The 17,179-nt window shown below is 47.8% G+C and overlaps 1 protein-coding gene across 1 annotated transcript in view; it reads right to left on the bottom strand.

The window, feature by feature from the left end:
- Ruvbl1 (RuvB like AAA ATPase 1) overlaps nucleotides 1-17,179 on the bottom strand; it is a 36,924-nt gene that overhangs the window by 942 nt on the left and 18,803 nt on the right. Inside the window, exons 5-10 of the mRNA XM_041638818.1 lie at nucleotides 16,065-16,154; nucleotides 15,158-15,307; nucleotides 13,773-13,836; nucleotides 12,382-12,580; nucleotides 4,000-4,102; nucleotides 62-153 (exon numbers count right to left, since the gene is read on the bottom strand). Coding sequence (XP_041494752.1) covers nucleotides 62-153; nucleotides 4,000-4,102; nucleotides 12,382-12,580; nucleotides 13,773-13,836; nucleotides 15,158-15,307; nucleotides 16,065-16,154 — 698 coding nt within the window. The remainder of the gene's footprint in view (nucleotides 1-61; nucleotides 154-3,999; nucleotides 4,103-12,381; nucleotides 12,581-13,772; nucleotides 13,837-15,157; nucleotides 15,308-16,064; nucleotides 16,155-17,179) is intronic.

Genomic DNA, 17,179 nt, shown 5'->3' with positions numbered 1-17,179 from the left:
CTGGGGAAGGCCCTTGGCACAGTAGAAGAGCCCCAGCACGCTGCTACCTGGCACAGCATACCTCAGTGTGGTCTTGGTGCCAATCTCCCCCAGGTGGTTAAGCGCCTCCTCGCTGATGTTGATGCCTTCCGTCTGGGCTCGGATCTTAATGATCTTTGGAGAAAACAACATGATTAAGTGTTTCAACTGTGTTCACTGTCTGACCTGCTGATGGCCACCAGCACTGCTGGCCTGCATCTCTGGGGATAACATGCCCTAGTCACAGTCCACCTGAATGTTGTTACAAGGGTACCCTCATGCCAGTGTAGCTCACAGCTTCCTCTAGCCCTCTCCACTGTTACAGAGAACTAGGACCAATCCTAGCTTTGCCCTCAAGGCTCCAACCTCTCCTGGCAGCTTGGGTACTATCACCTTTGAGCACTCAAGCAAGAGAAGACATTTTTTATTTGCTTGATAAATACTATGGTTAAATAAATCAAAAAAAAAAGTTACTTTAAGAGATTTACCAGCCTCCTAACATCGCTGAAATATCTAATTTATCAAGAGCCTAATGCTTGTTGCACTGAGTATCCTGGTGAGGCTGGAGGGGCGACCAGCAGGCTGTGAGATGCGGCAGCAGTGGCACGGGGTCCCACAGGCGCAGCAGCACTGAGTGATAAGGGCCAGTAGGATAATGATGTTGTGTGTTGCGGGGCTGAGATAACTCGAGGACTTCGAGCCTCATATAATACAGGAATTTTTCACTCTGGCAGCTTCGTAAACAAGATATCAAGAAGCCGCTGTTTAAATTAAAGCCGTAAAAACAGCCAGAGTAGAGGCCCAGGAACGGGAAGGCACTGAGTCCTAACACCAGACTCTGGAGAGAGAAAAGGGGAGTGGAGGCTCGAGACGGCTGAGGCTGACAGTTGAGACTCTGCTGGGGTCAGCAGCCATCAGCTGCCTGTCACTGTGAGCTGCCTGGAGCTGAGGTCAGCAGGCTAGCATGCATTCTTAAGAGGTGGCCACTTCACAGGCCACCACTGCTGGTGCTACCTTCATCCAGACAAGGCTGTAAGAGCAGAATTGGGGGGGACCACCTGACTGGTTCAAACACGGCCCCAACACTACAGAGGCCACAAACACATACATCTGCTGTGCTCCTCAGGGGTCAGGATGTGATAATCTACACAGGCTCAGCTATCAGGTCCAACAGCAGAGCGGCCTAAGACACACACCAGATGGGTTCAAGAGCTGTGGAAAGAAAGCTAGAAAGGATGCCCTGCTCTGCTCCATCAGTCAGCTACATGACTCAAGGACTTGTGACCAAAAGCTGGATAAGGAAGACCTAGGGCCAACAGCAAACATGGCTGCTCAGGCGTGTTCTGGAGCTACATGAGGGACTGGGCACATCAGTGGACATCAGCGCAGGGCATGCTCTCAGCACACATAGAGTCCTAGGTCCCATCCCTAGTGCTGCCAACTCCAGACAGATACACACACTGAAGGCCAGAGGCTGGCTGAGGGGAGGGCCAGCCAGACCTCTCTGTTGTACTGGATCTGTACCTTGGCTTCCTTCCATAATGCAGGGATATCTGCTCTCACTGTCTCTAGAACAGGCCAGAACAATCATGGGAGCGCCTACCTCAGCTGCCTGGAAACAGGCAGCTCATGGATGAGCTCTTTACTCATTTAATAAGCTGCAGGGATGTTTATGAGGTGTCAGCGCTAGTGGCACCCTTCACATGTTAAATTTGTCTGTGTAAAAAACCGGCCTTAACTCCAGCAAAAGGCTGAGGGGATCCCTGAAGCCATCAAGGCCAAAGCAAGACTCAGACAGGCAGTCACTAACAGAAGCCTGCACACTGGCCCAAGCAGGCCTGTCAATCACAGCACCAGTATGAGGGGAGGCAGAGCACTCACTCTAGAGGAGCTTCGCCTGTAGATGGGACCAGCTCTACCACTTAGTTATCAGAAAGCTGTTGTCAAAGACCCTAGGAGCGGACCATGATGCAGCTGAGGATGATGGTGCCCTGGTCCTGTCAATATCACACAGAATGCATGTGATAATTTTGCAAAGCAAAGAGAGAGTTCTCTTTGTGACATCTGAGTGACAATGTCTCAAAACCAAAGGTAGGGCTCTCATTTACCAGAGAAAGCACTGTTCTAGTTTGTGATAAAACACTGACCAAAGCGATTGGGGAGGAAAAGTCTATCACATCTCATAGATTACAGGACACTGTCCAGGGAAGCCAGGGCAGGAACTCCAGCAGGATCCTGAAGGCAGGAACTGAAGCAGAGACATGGAGGAGTGCTGCTTACCGTGCGGATCCTGAGCTCTTGTTCGGCTAGTTTCTTATACAGCCCAGGTCCACCTAGGAATTCCTAGGAATGGCACTGCCTGCAGTGGGCTGGCCCAGCCTACATTAATTGGTAATCAAGAAAATGCCCCACAGACATGCCCACAGGCCAATTGGATGGAGACAATTTCCCAGCAGAGAATCCCTCTTTCCCAGGTGTGTCAAGCTGACAATCAAGACCAGCCACCACAAGTGCCAGGTGCTCAAGCCACTCAGCCAGGCAGGGAGCCACAGAGGAGCGAATGTCACTTCCTGGCACGACTCAACAGCAAGCGCTTCTTGGTCTGCAGTTTGGTTTTGCTTCTGCTTCTGACGAGTAGCCACCCTGGCATCGGCCTGGGAGGTAATGACCATTTCAAGACACAGGGATGAGTGGGAGGAAGTCAGGCCATGAGGGATGTGCCTTCTCAGAAGGAACTGGGATCCCAGGCCTCTCCAAGCTCTCTGTTTATAGGCCACTATGAGGTAAGCAACCACCTGTGCTATATGTCCTCCCCATGATATAGTTATAAGCTCAAAGCAACAGGGTCAAGTGACAAACTAAAGCCACTGAAACCATGTTCCAAAATAAACCTTTCCGTACTTAGGTTGATTATCTCCAAGACTGTCACAGTAACTGAAAGATACTGTCACAAGGGCCATGAGGTAATCTCCTAAATCAGGTACACAAGTGGCACTAAGGACAGCCACAGCTGGTTATGGAGACACCAGACTTGCTGGTGTGTCACCAAGACCCCCCGGAGAGCCACCAGGGAGAAGCACTGACAGGGCACACTGCACAGGCCACAGGAGAACACAAAGTTTCTGAGTGTGCGCAGAAGAGAGGAGCCACACACCCCTGAATGCGCCAGGCATCTTGTCCTGCCCTAGCTTTATAACCGTAGGACAGCTGTTTAAGCTAGCCTCAGTAGTCTCATGTGTCTAAGTTTTTGTTTTCCTTAAAGTCTATCTAGCCTAGCCTCCAACTCACTATTAGCTAAGAGACTCCTCCCATCTCCATTTCTCTAGTGTTGGGATTACACACAAGCTTCACCAAGCCCAGGTTATATGGTTCTGGGGACCCAAACCAGGGCTTTATGCATCCTAGAAAATCTATGTGCCAACAAGCTACAGCCCCAGAGTGGTTGTTTGCTTGTTTCCCTTTTTGTTTTGTTTTTTGTTTGTTTTTTTCTGAAACAGAGTTTTTCTGTGTAACTGCCCCAGCTGCCCTGGAACGCTAGACTAGGTGGTCTTGAACTCAGAGAAATCCACCTGCCTGCTTGCCTCGGCCTCCCTAGTGCTGGGATTAAAAGCATGCCATTACCACCAGCTGCTATGTCCTTTTGAGACAGGATCTTACTCCTGCCTCATCCTCCCGAGTGCTGGGATTGCAGGTATGCATTACCACATCAGGAAACTACGTCATACTTGTCCCTTCTTCAGGCTGATGTCATCCAGTGGCCATCAAGTCCATGTTTTCTTTCCCCCTTCCCATAAGAGTAGAGGGACCAGACCACAGGGAACAGAGGTTCTAACTCATCTGAGAATGTCCACTCAAAATGACCCATCTTCCAGAGCCTCAAGGACACTGGGACCTGCTCAGACTGGTAAACGAAAGCCAGGCCGAGGCTAAGAGGTCAGAGGTGGGCAGAAAGAGGAGTGAATGGGAGGCTCAGGAGCTTACCTGCTTCATCTCCTGTGGCGTGTACAGCATGGTCCTGATGATCATCACCCGGTCCAGCAGGTCCAGTGGGATGCCGTGTGGAGAGGTGATGTCCTCGGTGCCCCTACAAGGGCCAAAATCACTCCCATTACCCAAGGAACTCTGAGATCCCGGACAACATACACATGAGTAGAGGCCTTCACAGCACAGGGTAGGTCGCTAGCATCCCTGAGCATCAGGGTCAGGTGGCCCAGGGGAATAGCTTCATTATTCCAGAAACAGAAAGTTTGGGATGGGAGAACACACCAAAAACAAAAACAAAAAACTATCTGCCATACTTTCAATGAATGTCTCATAGTTACACTGCCAATGTGTGCATTTTTCTGTTTTTGTTAGTTGTTTCAGTCTCAATAAGCATGCTTAAGTTTTACTTGACAGCACACATTAGTGAATTACCTCTGAAACTATCACCATGCTGACCAGCTCAAGGGTCTGAGGAATGGATGACTGTGCCAGCCAACAAAGCTACATGAATAACCCAGCTGCCCAATATCATAGTTAGAACCAAGCATTTGAATTCCTAAATATTTTTTGCTTTAGTGATTTAGAAAAAGAAAAAGGGGAACACCTTGATTGAGTTGCATTTCCTTGGTCACTAATGAGGCACAAATGTTTTCCCTAACATTCACTCTTTTCTTCCCAAGAATTGTCCAATTACATCCTTTGTTTTTTTCTTCAACCCTTAGCCAAGCCCTTGTCAACAGCCAGGCAAGGAGGCCTGCCAACCTGCCAGGTCTGTGCCAGCTGCCTGATGCGACACACGCTGGGCAAACACTGGTGCTCTTCAGGCCAGCCTGGCTCCAGCCATGGGAGCTCAATAGCTGTGGGCCTCTGGAGCAGGCCATCCTAACATGGGTGGCCATCAGCCTCCCTAGCATCTTGAGCCCAGTCACAACTGCAAAGGATAACAAAGAACAAGGCATGTCACTTCAATTTAATTGTTAATATCAAAATACGTGGTTTCAGGACTGGCGACACGGCTCAGCAGGCAATGGGGTTTACCAAGCCTAATAGTCCGATTTCAATTCCCAGAGCCCACATGGAGCAAAGTGAGAACCTCCACAAGTGTGCAGTGCTATGTGGTGTGAGAATGTGCACACAGACACATAAAAAAGGAAGGAAGAAGAAAAAGAGGTGCAAGCAAGAAAAAAAATATTCAAACATCTATTTTGAAATTCTTTTTAACCAGTTAAGTATCAGTGTACATTTATTATAAAGATAAATGGAAGTGAGGTGTGTGGCAGCACAGGATAAACTGGAAACCCACTAAGAAAAACAAACACAGGACAATGGTACAGACTGCGTGCCAGGAAACAAACGGCCACATCCACAGAAGGAAGTCAGAAGCCACTGAGGTCTGCTGTGGTCGGAGTGGGAGATGGGACTGGATGCTTAAGGGCTACAGGAGTCCTGTTTTTAAGGAAAGGAAACAGGCTGGTGGACAGCTCAGTGGCTAAGGCCATTGGCTGCTTTTGAAGAGGACCTGTTGTTTGGTTCCCAGAAGCCACACGATGGCTCACAACCACCTGTAACTCCAATTCCAGGGGATTCAATGTCCTCTTCTGGACTCCACAGGCTCCTGCATACATGTGGTACATAGACACAGGGAGGCAAGACATTTATACACATAAGATAATGTCATGGAAGAGCGTGTGTGAGCAATGAAGTGTCTTAACCTACAACTGTCTGGAGTGGGAAAATCATGGTGACTCCTGACTTGGCTTCTTTCTCCCAGCATTCTGTTCTGTCTACTCTGCCTACCTAAATTCTGCCCTATCAGGCCAAGCAGTTTTCTTTATTAGTTAACCAATTAAAGCAACAGATATGCCCTCCAGCAGCCCTTAGAAGACAGAGCCTACACAAATGTGGTTGATGAGCTTTTGTATGGTGGAGTCCATGAAAGCTAAATCTTAAACCAAAAGACCACTCAGAAGTCACTGAGTGTTGTGGAATATTAGTTTAAGATGTGTTATATTCATTTATGCTGTGGAATATCTGTTTAATGATGCAAAGATGTGTTGTATTCTTTTATGTTGCATTTGTTTAACTAAGCAAAGCCATGTTACTTTGCCTGCCTAAACCACCTGATTGGTCTAATAAAGAGCTGAACAGCAAACAGCAAGGCAGGAGAAAGGATAGGCGGGGCTGGCAGGCAGAGAGAATGAATAGGGGGAGAAACCTGGGGGAGGAGCAAGAAAAGGAGGAAAACATCAGGGGCCAGTCACCCAGCTACACAGAAAAGCACAGAGGAAAAAAAGGAAAGAAAAGATATACAGAAATAGAGAAAGGTAAAAGCCCAGAGGCAAAAGGTAGATGGGATAATTTAAGAAAAGCTAGCAAGCCAAGTTAAGGCCAGGCATTCATAAGAAAGAGTAAGACTCCATGTGATTTATTTGATAGCTGGGGAATGGTTCCTGAAGAGCCAAAGAGTATTAAAAAAAAAAAATTAAGAACTGCCAATTACTATTTAATCATTCAAGTGATGAATCTGAAGCACAAAGATTCTTCTAGAGAATACGTTCATGGGAAATTGTTTGTGGACTCCCATATGAGACACAGGGACACTGTTTAGTGGCATCTGCAGAGCCAGCACTGAACTAGGAACAGAGCAAACCCACATCTTACTACAAACTTCTTAATAAATGTATTCTAATAAATACCACACTTCTAGGTAGACAGCCTGGGTGGTGAGCCTACATGCCCAGCGCCCCTTGAGCTTGGGTACCATGCCTCTGCAGGATACGCTGGACCTCTACAAACAGCTTTCACTTGAGCAAATAGTCCATACACTTTTTAACACTCCTCTGCCTAAACTCTGGGCTCTGTACCATGCCACTACTGATTTCTGGACCCCATACTTTCTGTCAGAGGTTGTATTATGCACTGTGACACCCAAAGCACTGAGTCATGAAAAATAAAAATGTCCCAGGTATTGCCAGATGTTCATAGGTAGAACAGCACCTGAGGATCAGTGCCCACTGTTGCTCTCTGTAATCCACAATGTCAGGGACACAGGTGACACAAGGCTTTTCTGATGGCTGAAACACAGTAAACACCCAAGCAATTCAATAGGCAACTTCCTGACAGGCTCCTGACTTTATCCCAGTGGACACAATGACACTATTTTTAAAAGGACAGCCATATGACTTGGTTGCCAGTGCCACTCAATAAGAATGGTCATTTGGGTCTGGGGAATGTCTCTGCAATTAAGAGAGCTTACTGTTCTTCTCGAGGACCCAGGTTCAGTTCCCAATACCACACCAGGTGGTTCAGAACCACCTGTACCTGTTTCAGGGTATGCAACATCCTCTGACCTCTGTAGCACCTGCACACACATATATGATGCACATAAATGCATGTACACACATACACAATAAATATTTTTTCAAGGATGATCATTTCAATGAATGATTCTGTGACAGCTGGACATTTCTATGTCTGTGATATAGAACTGACCCTTCTGTGACTATGCACAAAAATTAAACCCAAATGATTTATATGAACCAAGAGCTGAACTGTAGACTCTTGGAAAAAAAAAAAAACAAAGGCAGGCAGGCTGGACTTCAAGATGGACTGGAATTTGTTACTGGGGGCAGGAGGATGAAAACCATAGTACTGGACATACAAGGCAAGTACTCTACTGAGCTGAACTCCTAGTCCCAAAATTAGAGTCAGTATCCCTGGCTGTCCTGGAACTCACTCTGTTCCTCAAACTCACAGAGATCCACATGTCTCTGCCTTCTGAGTGCTGGAATTAAAGGTACCAGGCCATAAAGAATGTTTACTGTTTAAGAATAAAGACAAACAACCTAAATGAAAACTGGGCACATATGTAATCCCAAGTCATCAACTTGGGCTACACAGCATAAATTTGAAGCCAGCTTGGGATATATGAGACTCTGTTACAAGGGAATAAATAGGCACAGGACATGAGCAAGCATTTCTCCAAAGACTTCTACGTAACTAGAAAAATAAAATGTTCAACTTCCCACCACCCATTAGGAAACATAAGTCAAACTAGTGTGCCACATACCCCACTGGCTGGTGGCTCTAACTGGAAAGACAGATGTTGGGGAGTGCTGGAAGAATGGGCTTATGGAACTCTGCCCAATGCTGGTGGGGTGTAAAGAGGGCAGTGACTTGGGAAGAGTCATCATTGCTAAAAGGCTGAACAGTTACTACTTAACCCAGCACCCATTCTCCTAGGGACACACCCCACAGAAGTCACAACTATGTCCACATAGGTGTGCACAGATGTCCACAGCAGCATCACTCATCACAGCCGAAAGAACTACTGCCCGTCAGCTGAGGAATGCACAGATGACATGTGCCATTAAATATTCCACACTATGGAATATGGTTCTATAACAAAATGTAAAAAGCAACACAGATGAGCCTTGAGAACAAGTGAAAGAAGCCAACCACAAGTTTAGTGCCATTTATATGAAAAAAGGCAAATCTGTAGAGACAGCAGATATACTACAAACCACCGAATGCTTCATTATGAATCAGATTTGTCTATAATACAGTGAGTGCCTTTTAAAAGCATCATTCTAGACATCTGTCACAGGTCAACACTGAAGGGAGATCACACTGGGCTAAGTCTTAACACTTTGGCACAACAAGGTAACCAACCTTCAGAAATTCCTACCACCAGCCTGGTCTACAAGAGCTAGTTCCAGGACAGGAACCAAAAGCTACGGAGAAACCCTGTCTCGAAAAATAAAATAAAAAAAAAAAAAAAAAGAAAAGAAATTCCTACCAACCTTCCTAAATCCCAGGAAGACATGACTCCATGGGAAATGGAGCCTCTCACAGGCAGAGCTGAGGTCAGTGCTGGCCACTCTCATCTAACAGCTGACACTCCTGGATCCAAAGGGATAGGATTCCTTGGGACAGCAAAGGGGTGAGCTCCTCCTTTTCCAGCATCCACAGTTGGACATTACCCAGAAGACCTGAGGGTAGTCTGCCAGGGCCAAGAGGGCCTATGACAGGACCACAAGGCCTGCCATGCTCCCACAGGTTACTGAGGCTGAGTCATGAATAGGACAGATAAGTAGAAACAAGCCTATGGTACAGAACTCCAGGCCCACATGGCCTAGAGCAGTGGTTCTCAACCTGTAGGTCACTGCCTAAAACAGATAGTTATATTACAATTCATAACAGTGGCAAAATTACAGTTATGAAATAGTAACAAAAATAATTTATGGTTGGGACTATATAATTTGTATAATTTCCAAGAAAAACACTGACCATCCCCTTCTGATGACGATGGGACCAGGAGGATGTTTAGGTCAAGGAACTTGCTTAAGGTTATGAACTTCCACATGGCTGACATTTCCCTTGTGGGAACCAGGTTAGTGCTAGAACTCATGTCCCAGACAACACAAGGCCTGCAGGCAATGGACTCATGTCTGAAGCTCAACCCATGAAGCCACTGACACACAGCTGGTAAGATGGCCAGAAGCCAAAAGGTAGATGTAAGTCAACTTCTGGAAAGGGCACTGTCATGGCTATATTTTCACAGCTTTGGATGTCAGAGCCTAGTGTTCCCTGAGGCCAGCTGTGGAGCATTCCCTGACACTGTTGCTGTGATTGGAAGCTGGCTGGCCAATAGCTGGACAGGATAAAGTTAGGCAGGGGAACCAGACTAAGGACCCTGGGAAGAAGAACAGAGTCAGAAGAGTCACTGATCAGTAGAGGAAACAGGAAGTACAAGATGATAGAGAAGTAATGCCACATGGCAGAATGTAGATTAATATAAATGGTTAATTTAAGCTGTAAGAGTTAGATAGTAACAAGCCTGAGCTCCTGACCAAGCATTTATAATTAATATTAAGTTTCTGTGTGGCTATTTGGGAGCAACTGTCGAGACTCAAGAGAAACTCTACCTATATAGTCAGCCAAGTGGTGCCATACTCAACACTTTTTGCCTGCTCACTGCCCAGCAGCCACTGGGTTGAAGATCACGTGGACTTTACAGCTTGTAGTCTACCGTTGGGAGATAACCTCATCTGCCCTCAGGTGTCAGGGTGCCTTGACATCATTTATCTGTGGCTCATAAAGAGCGCTCCAGAAAGCTGACAAGGAGAAAGTCCTCAGCACTGCAATTCCCTTCAGAGTCTGGGTGGCAGGTATGATGCTTGTGGCTCAAGAGCTCAGCAGCGAGCTCCTTGGGGGAGAAGGCTGTGCACAACTCATCACAGCCTGCTCATACCACGCAGATATTCCTGAACCTTGCCTTTTAGCATCCGAGTCAAAACTTGCTGAGTGTGTACTCTGGAGTCCAGTGTTCACCCAAACCCAAGCCACATGCACACCTGGTAAGAGCTCTGGCCCTGCTTGTCCAGGTTGGCAAGAGCAGCAGTGCACTGTGATGCTCCACGTGTGGGCTTTCTTGGGGATACTGTCAGAATGATGGAGCAGCCCCACTAGCACTCAGTACCAAGTCCACTTGGTGGTTAGTTCACATAGCTGGTTAGAGCTTGGTTCTCACAAGCAGGCTGGGATCAAGAACTCCTTCTTCCTGGATATAGCCCTGGCAACTGAGACCAAGAGCTGCCAGCCTCTGTTGGTACCCACTGGGCTAGGTAAGCTTTGTTTGCAGAGCTCCCAGCAGGGGGCATCATGTGTTCATGCTGAGCACAGATGAAGTTATGCAAAAAAAACAAGTCTCCAGCAGAGCCACAGGTGCCAGACTTTCTGGGTCAGGGCCCCCATTTAGCTTCCAGATGACACCCAGGTGCCCCTGATCCTCTCCAGAAGTTGGCCTGGACTTGGCACAGCAGCTTCCTCTAACACTGCAGGACACAACTGTGGCACTCCTCTTAACCAGATTGCATCACAGGGTGCCAGGGCAGCCACACGATGAACCACACACATAACCCAGCTAGCTGTAAGTGGATAAACAACCGAGGTGGGCTGCTGTTGTAATGTACTAGTGCTCACAGCAAGCACCAGACTGCTCCCCACTAGCCTGCTCCAGAGCCAGTAGCACCCAGTGCGGACAGTCTTAGTGCAAAATACGTTTCTCCAGCAAGTGGCCCATCCTCATGGAGCGGCAAGCCTGCAGTCTGGACTTCTAGTTCCCTGTAGCTCTAGCTAGTATGAACACTCATGGGCCATAGGGCCCTTTTTCAGTTCCCAGTGCCTACTGCCAGGATCACAAGCCCCAGGGCACTGTCTTACGAAGCTGATGTGGGCTTGAAAAGAAGTCCCATCCATTCCAGCACTACAGAAGCTAACCCTGAACGTCCCAAAGGACCACAGGAAATCTCTAGGACACTGCAACTGCATATTAGGGACCTGACAAGGGCCTCAGACAAAAGCGTCTACATTCTCTGCAGCTCAGGCACAGAGTATTAAAGACCACATGGAGACTGGAAAAGTCCTCTGCCCCAGGTTTAGGTCTGCAATAACAGAGGAGACACTCTCAACGGGGCATAAGGGAGGATGGCCAGCAAGGTACCACTGTGTCACAAAAAGGTCTGTGGGGTGAGAAGAACAGGGCCAAGTTACATCATTCAGTTCCCTCACCTGAAGTGAAGTTGGCCATGCCTACCTCTCAGCAGGTGATGTAAGAAGTCAGCTAGCCAATCCAAAGACAAACATATAGGCATCCTCCTGAATATTAACCTTCATCAGGCGATGAAAGGAGACAAAGACAGAGACCCACATTGGAGCACCGGACAGAAATCTCAAGGTCCAAATCAGGAGCAGAAGGAGAGGGAGCACGAGCAAGGAACTCAGGACCGCAAGGGGTGCACCCACACACTGAGACAATGGGGATGTTCTACTGGGAACTCACCAAGGCCAGCTGGCCTGGGTCTGAAAAAGCCTGGGATAAAACCGGACTCACTGAACATAGCAGACAATGAGGACTACTGAGAACTCAAGAACAATGGCAATGGGTTTCTGATCCTACTGCACGTACTGGCTTTGTGGGAGCCTAGGCAGTTTGGATGCTCACCTTACTAGACCTGGATGGAGGTAGGGGTTCCTTGGACTTCCCACAGGGCAGGGAACCCTGATTGCTCTTTGGGCTGACGAGGGAGAGGGACTTGATTGGGGGAGGGGGAGGGAATTGGGTGGCGGGAAAGAGACAGAAATCTTTAATAAATAAATAAATTTATTAAAAAAAAAAACCCAGCCCTACGTGACCATCCCTTTGTACACTCAATGGCCCTAAAGACCACTAGGACGACCCTTCTCATCACAACATCTCTAAGACACAGCCTTGCTTCTTCCCTATCTGTCTCTGGTGCTGCAGATGTACTCAGTCCAAGTGGAAAACTTGTGAGAAGGAAGGTGGGAAGTCTAGGGGGCAGGCAGGAGGGGCCTTACCTGATGACACAATTGCCTCGGTTAGAAGCAAAGATGACAATGGGGGCGATGGAAGATTCCAGGGCTCGGTGCAGGTAGGTAAAACACTCGATATCCAGCATGTGGACCTCGTCGACAAAGAGCACCCCAGGAACCAGTTCTGCAACGCCCTGGTCAATGTACTTGTTCACCACTTTGTTGATCTCCCCTCGCAGTTTATCTAGATGAGGGATGGCAGGGTCAGCGCCAGCAAATAGCTCCCACTATGAGCTGACTTTCACCCAAACCCACCCTTGTCGCCTGGTTCCCTGGTTGTGAGGCCCCAGCAGGCCTGGGCCACACTTCAGTTTCAGTTATATCTTCTGAGACAGGAACAAACACACCTAAAGGCCACAAAACAGGAGGCTTTCCCTAAAGTTATTTGGCTAACCCCAAGAGGGCTGTGCAAAGGAAGACCAACCTCCTCACACTCCCCATCCCACCTCACTATCTCATTCTCCCAACCTGATGATCCAGATGAACCTGATCTCAGAGACTAGCAGACTTGGAGCCCAGGATACCAGTTTTCATATGCAAATCTTCCTGTTCTGTGCTCTGTAAATGACCCTGTCTTGTGGCCATATATGACAGTGCTAAGGTTAATCAGCCTTCAATCAAGTGTAGTCTCAGCCCTCACTGGAAAGAAACATGGCTTCTAGCTCCTAGAAGATGAGGTTATCTAGAGTCATATATAAGCCACCAAGGTCACAGCCCAGGAGGGTCTGGTCACAAACAGAACCAAAAGTCCTGCAGGAGTTGATGCCTCTTCCACCAAATCTACCAGGTAAGAACTGCCTGAGAATAAAGAACTCAGGGCAAAAGACAGTGGCTGTTGCTGGGCGCAGCACACATACCTGTGCCCGCAACACTGGGGAGGCTGAGGCAGGAGATACAGATTACAAGATTCCAGACTACACAATAACACCCTGTCTCAGCAGCCACACAAAGCCAAGGGGAAAACCAGACACAGTTTCTCTAGAAGAACTGTCCCTAGCTGCTCCTCTGGCTGAGACCTCACTTCAGAGTGAGTGAGACTGTAAGTCATTAGGGAAAAAGAGAACACAGGTGGGGAGAGAGGGGCGGTGTAACGGCCACACAGGAGAGTGGGGAGGAAGGTGGCACTGTCATGGCTGCAGAGTGTACCCACTTCTCAACCTCCCTACAGGACAAGAAACTCTAGGTGTGTGGGGCCAAAAAACATACTACTGACCGTCTAGATAGAGCACAGATGACAGGGCTAGGCTGTGATCTAAGAGGAGAGAGGACGCCAGTCCCACACACACTTTGCTTAGATCTGGACACAGAACCAGAGCCCAGCACCCAGGGTCCTGATCCTGCTGCAGGTTCCAGAATGACAGAACACTGACTCTTACCTGTGATCTCTGTCTTTTTTGGCTTCATCAACTGGCCCATCATGGATAGGATATCTTGCCCCCCCTGGAGAAAAGAAGACTCAGTCAGCCTTGCTGTCTAAGGAGGATACCAAAACTTAATTTTCCTGCTTTATATAGGTTTCCAATGCCAATGTACTTGAGACCCCAACACGAGTCCCCTGGAAAGCTTAATAAGCTTTTATTTTCATGTCTGTTATGTATATATGTATTTTTTTTTGAAACAGGGTTTCTCTATGTAGCCCTGGCTGTTCTGGAACTTGCTTTATAAACCAGGCTGGCTGTGAACTCAGAGATCTCCCTGCCTCTGACTTCTGAGTGCTAGGGTTAAGGCCTGTGCCACCATGCCAACTCCCTTGAGAAGCTTCTGAACACAGAGAAACTTTCACGGACTTCAGACCTGTAGGAATCAAACAAATTCTTTCCACTGAGAGTATAGTGGGGAGGGTGGCCTCCTCTCCTCAATGTATCTTTTTAAATTCGTTATTCCTGAATTAGCCACAAAGAACCACACACTTTCCCCTGGACACAAGTTCTTCTATGACTCGAAGCTTTGGTACAGTCTGTACCATCTTCCCTTCCTCCTAAAGAGCTGCTCTGTTGGTGCTCAGGCCCCTACACAATTGCTGACTTGCTCCTGACCCCACACTCAGCCTAAAGCAGAGGCTTCTGGGGTCAGTTTGGAGACAGACATCTACCTCCTAAAGGCACTTGCTGGTCAAAGACTAGTGTCAACAATCTCTTGAGCAAAGCCTTCTGGGACTCCTCTCCTGATAAAGAGGTGGCCTAGGAGGATAAAAAGGAATGCAACCTAAAAGGCTGCCAACAAGGGACATGTGTACTTTGGTTCTTGGAACCATGTTTCTCAGAGATGTGGTGAGGGGATGCCATCCTTCCCTACAGTCATCAGTCAACGTCTAAGTAGCCACTGTCCCTCCAGAGTTGCAGACTTGATTCCAACTCAAAGCTAAAGGCGCTGAGGCCCTGCTCAGTGGAGGGAAGGTCGGAGCTGTGCTAGGCTTTCAGAAACCTGTGAGGCTCACAAAGTACTTGTGCCCTCCTGCCAGTAACACTCTGAGCATTCAGGCACGAGCCAAGGCTGGACAGAAGCCAGGGAGGAAGCTGGCTAGCTCAGGGTGGGAGGCTTGGCTGGGAGAAGAAATAGCCCAGGAAATCATCTGTGACTGCTGCACTAGAATGGGAACAAAGGAGTCCTGCGTAGCTCATGCCCATGCTAATTGCTGAACATCACAGACAAAAAAGGAGTGCTTGCTTCCAAAGTGACAGTAAGATCTTGACGATTCATCCCCAGAGCTTCCAGAAAGAGACAAAAGGCAAGTGTGCTGCCCACAGTGGCACAGCAGTACCTGAGGCCGCGCATTGGCCACATCCAGGTCATGCAAGGTCACATCCTGTATGATTTCCTTCTTCTTGTGCACATCTCCCTTTGGCAAAGGGACGTACTCTTCAGCTTCAAGGTCAAACTCTGTGGCATAGGTATCACACCTGCCTTGCCTCTGTAGACAGAGAAACATAAATGCTATGCGGGTTTTCACTGCTCAGTCCTCAAATGACAGAATGTTCAATGACACAAAAGGTTGGTTCCCAACTGTAGCCTACCAAGGATAGTCTCCCTGACAATTTCCCAATGTGCCCACTGCCCTCTGCCAAGAAAAGGAGGCTATCGGCGGGTTGGAGATACCCAATACTTTCTCCAGAGTACCCCCCAACACCCGTAACTGTATGCAATTCCCGATAAAGGGCAAATCCAGTAGATTAACTGGAGACAGAGGGAGCTGCTCAGCCTCTTTTGTAGGTGGGTGATTTACTGCATGATATCAAGTATTATGCTCATCCATTAAACAGTGAGCAACCCTGTACAGGACACTGGGAATCAGATACGAAAAGAATGCTAGCTAATGCCGCATTCCTTCCCACATGCATATATCTTGGAAAGAAAATACCAGAGAGATAAAGGAAGATTAAATACACTGCACATTTCAATTTGAAAATGACTAAAGTTGTTTTGGTCTCTCACCCTGTACTCCCCCTCTAAACAGGTCTCAGTATTTCTAACAGACTGTCTGTTTTCATCATGAGAAGGTTAAAGAATGAAGATAAAGGAAAAGAAAGAAACTTTAAAATACGCAGAGGGACAACTCTGCCCTTCCCATGGCATGGCACCAGGCAGTGCCCACCCTCCTCCTGCACCCAGGTCTTCCCATGACACACAAATCAGACACAGTGCTTTGTCCCATGAAGAAAGGACATTACCTTCACAGCTCCACTATTTGCTTCAATGTAAATCACATCTCCAGCCTCTACTCGCTCTTTCTGCAAACTTTCAAAAATACTGGGGTCCAGCTGAAAAAAACAAGGGTGACTCATAGAACTGCAATGCATATTTGATTTCTTTCTAGTACGCTGTGAGGTGCCTCTCCATGGGACATCGAGAGGCCAGCAACTGCATGGAGCATCCATCACTGGGGAGCATGAAAGCCAGAGCACATCAGAGTGGGATGCGGGTGATCAGTCCAGGGAGAGGAGAAGAGAAAGTGGGCCCACAAGTCAGTCACAGGGTACCAGGACACCGTGGTTCACCTTCCTTAGTTTTAGAGGCCAGAAAGGAGCGAGGTGGGAGTTCGTAGCTGTCTCTAGCTTAGCTTTTAAGTATGAACAATGCTGACCATGGAACCACAGCCCTATTATCCCTCTCCATCTGACTGCACTATGCTCCTCCCCTCCCTCAAGTAGCCCTGGACCTTCCTAACACAGAACTTGCCAGTACCCGTTTACCAGATTAGTATCCCGCCAGACTCATGATTTCCTTGATTCCTCATCTACCTAAACTGCATCAAGACACTATCACAGATGCATAAACTTCAAAATGAGACATAAGCTAGAACTCTCCCAGGTTCTAAGTCAATGCCAGTGCTCAGGGCCTGCCTATGGGCATAGGCAGACTGCCAAGAAGCACAGACAGGCCTGTAGCTTCCCTGGGCAGCCCAGACCCATGCCCTTGGCTACTGATGTTCTAGGACAGCATCTTTTAGACACATCTCTTTAGGCTAAACTTCAAAGAGAGATATTACATATGTGGTTGCAGTGGGAGAAAACCAGAGGTCTATTTTGAACACAACTGAAGAGTGAAAACTCAGCACTGGGTAGAAGCCAAACAGGAAAAGACGTACTGTATGGCTCCATCTCTATGAAATGTCCCCGGCACATAGACCTACAGAGAATAGCTGCTCAGGACTAAGAATGGGACACAGGGAGGGACTATCAGTGGCTTGAGGTTTTTCTCTTTTACTTTCCTCTTATTTTCCTAAAAGAAACTGTCAGGGTAGCCTCATAGACAGGTCAAATTTAAGTTGCAGGCCTTTTAGAAT

Source organism: Microtus oregoni, unplaced genomic scaffold, assembly GCF_018167655.1.
Source record: "Microtus oregoni isolate MIOR12 unplaced genomic scaffold, Mior012 000002F_ref0000024, whole genome shotgun sequence".
NCBI lineage: Eukaryota > Metazoa > Chordata > Mammalia > Rodentia > Cricetidae > Microtus > Microtus oregoni.
This window is presented reverse-complemented; position numbering and strand designations above follow the sequence as displayed.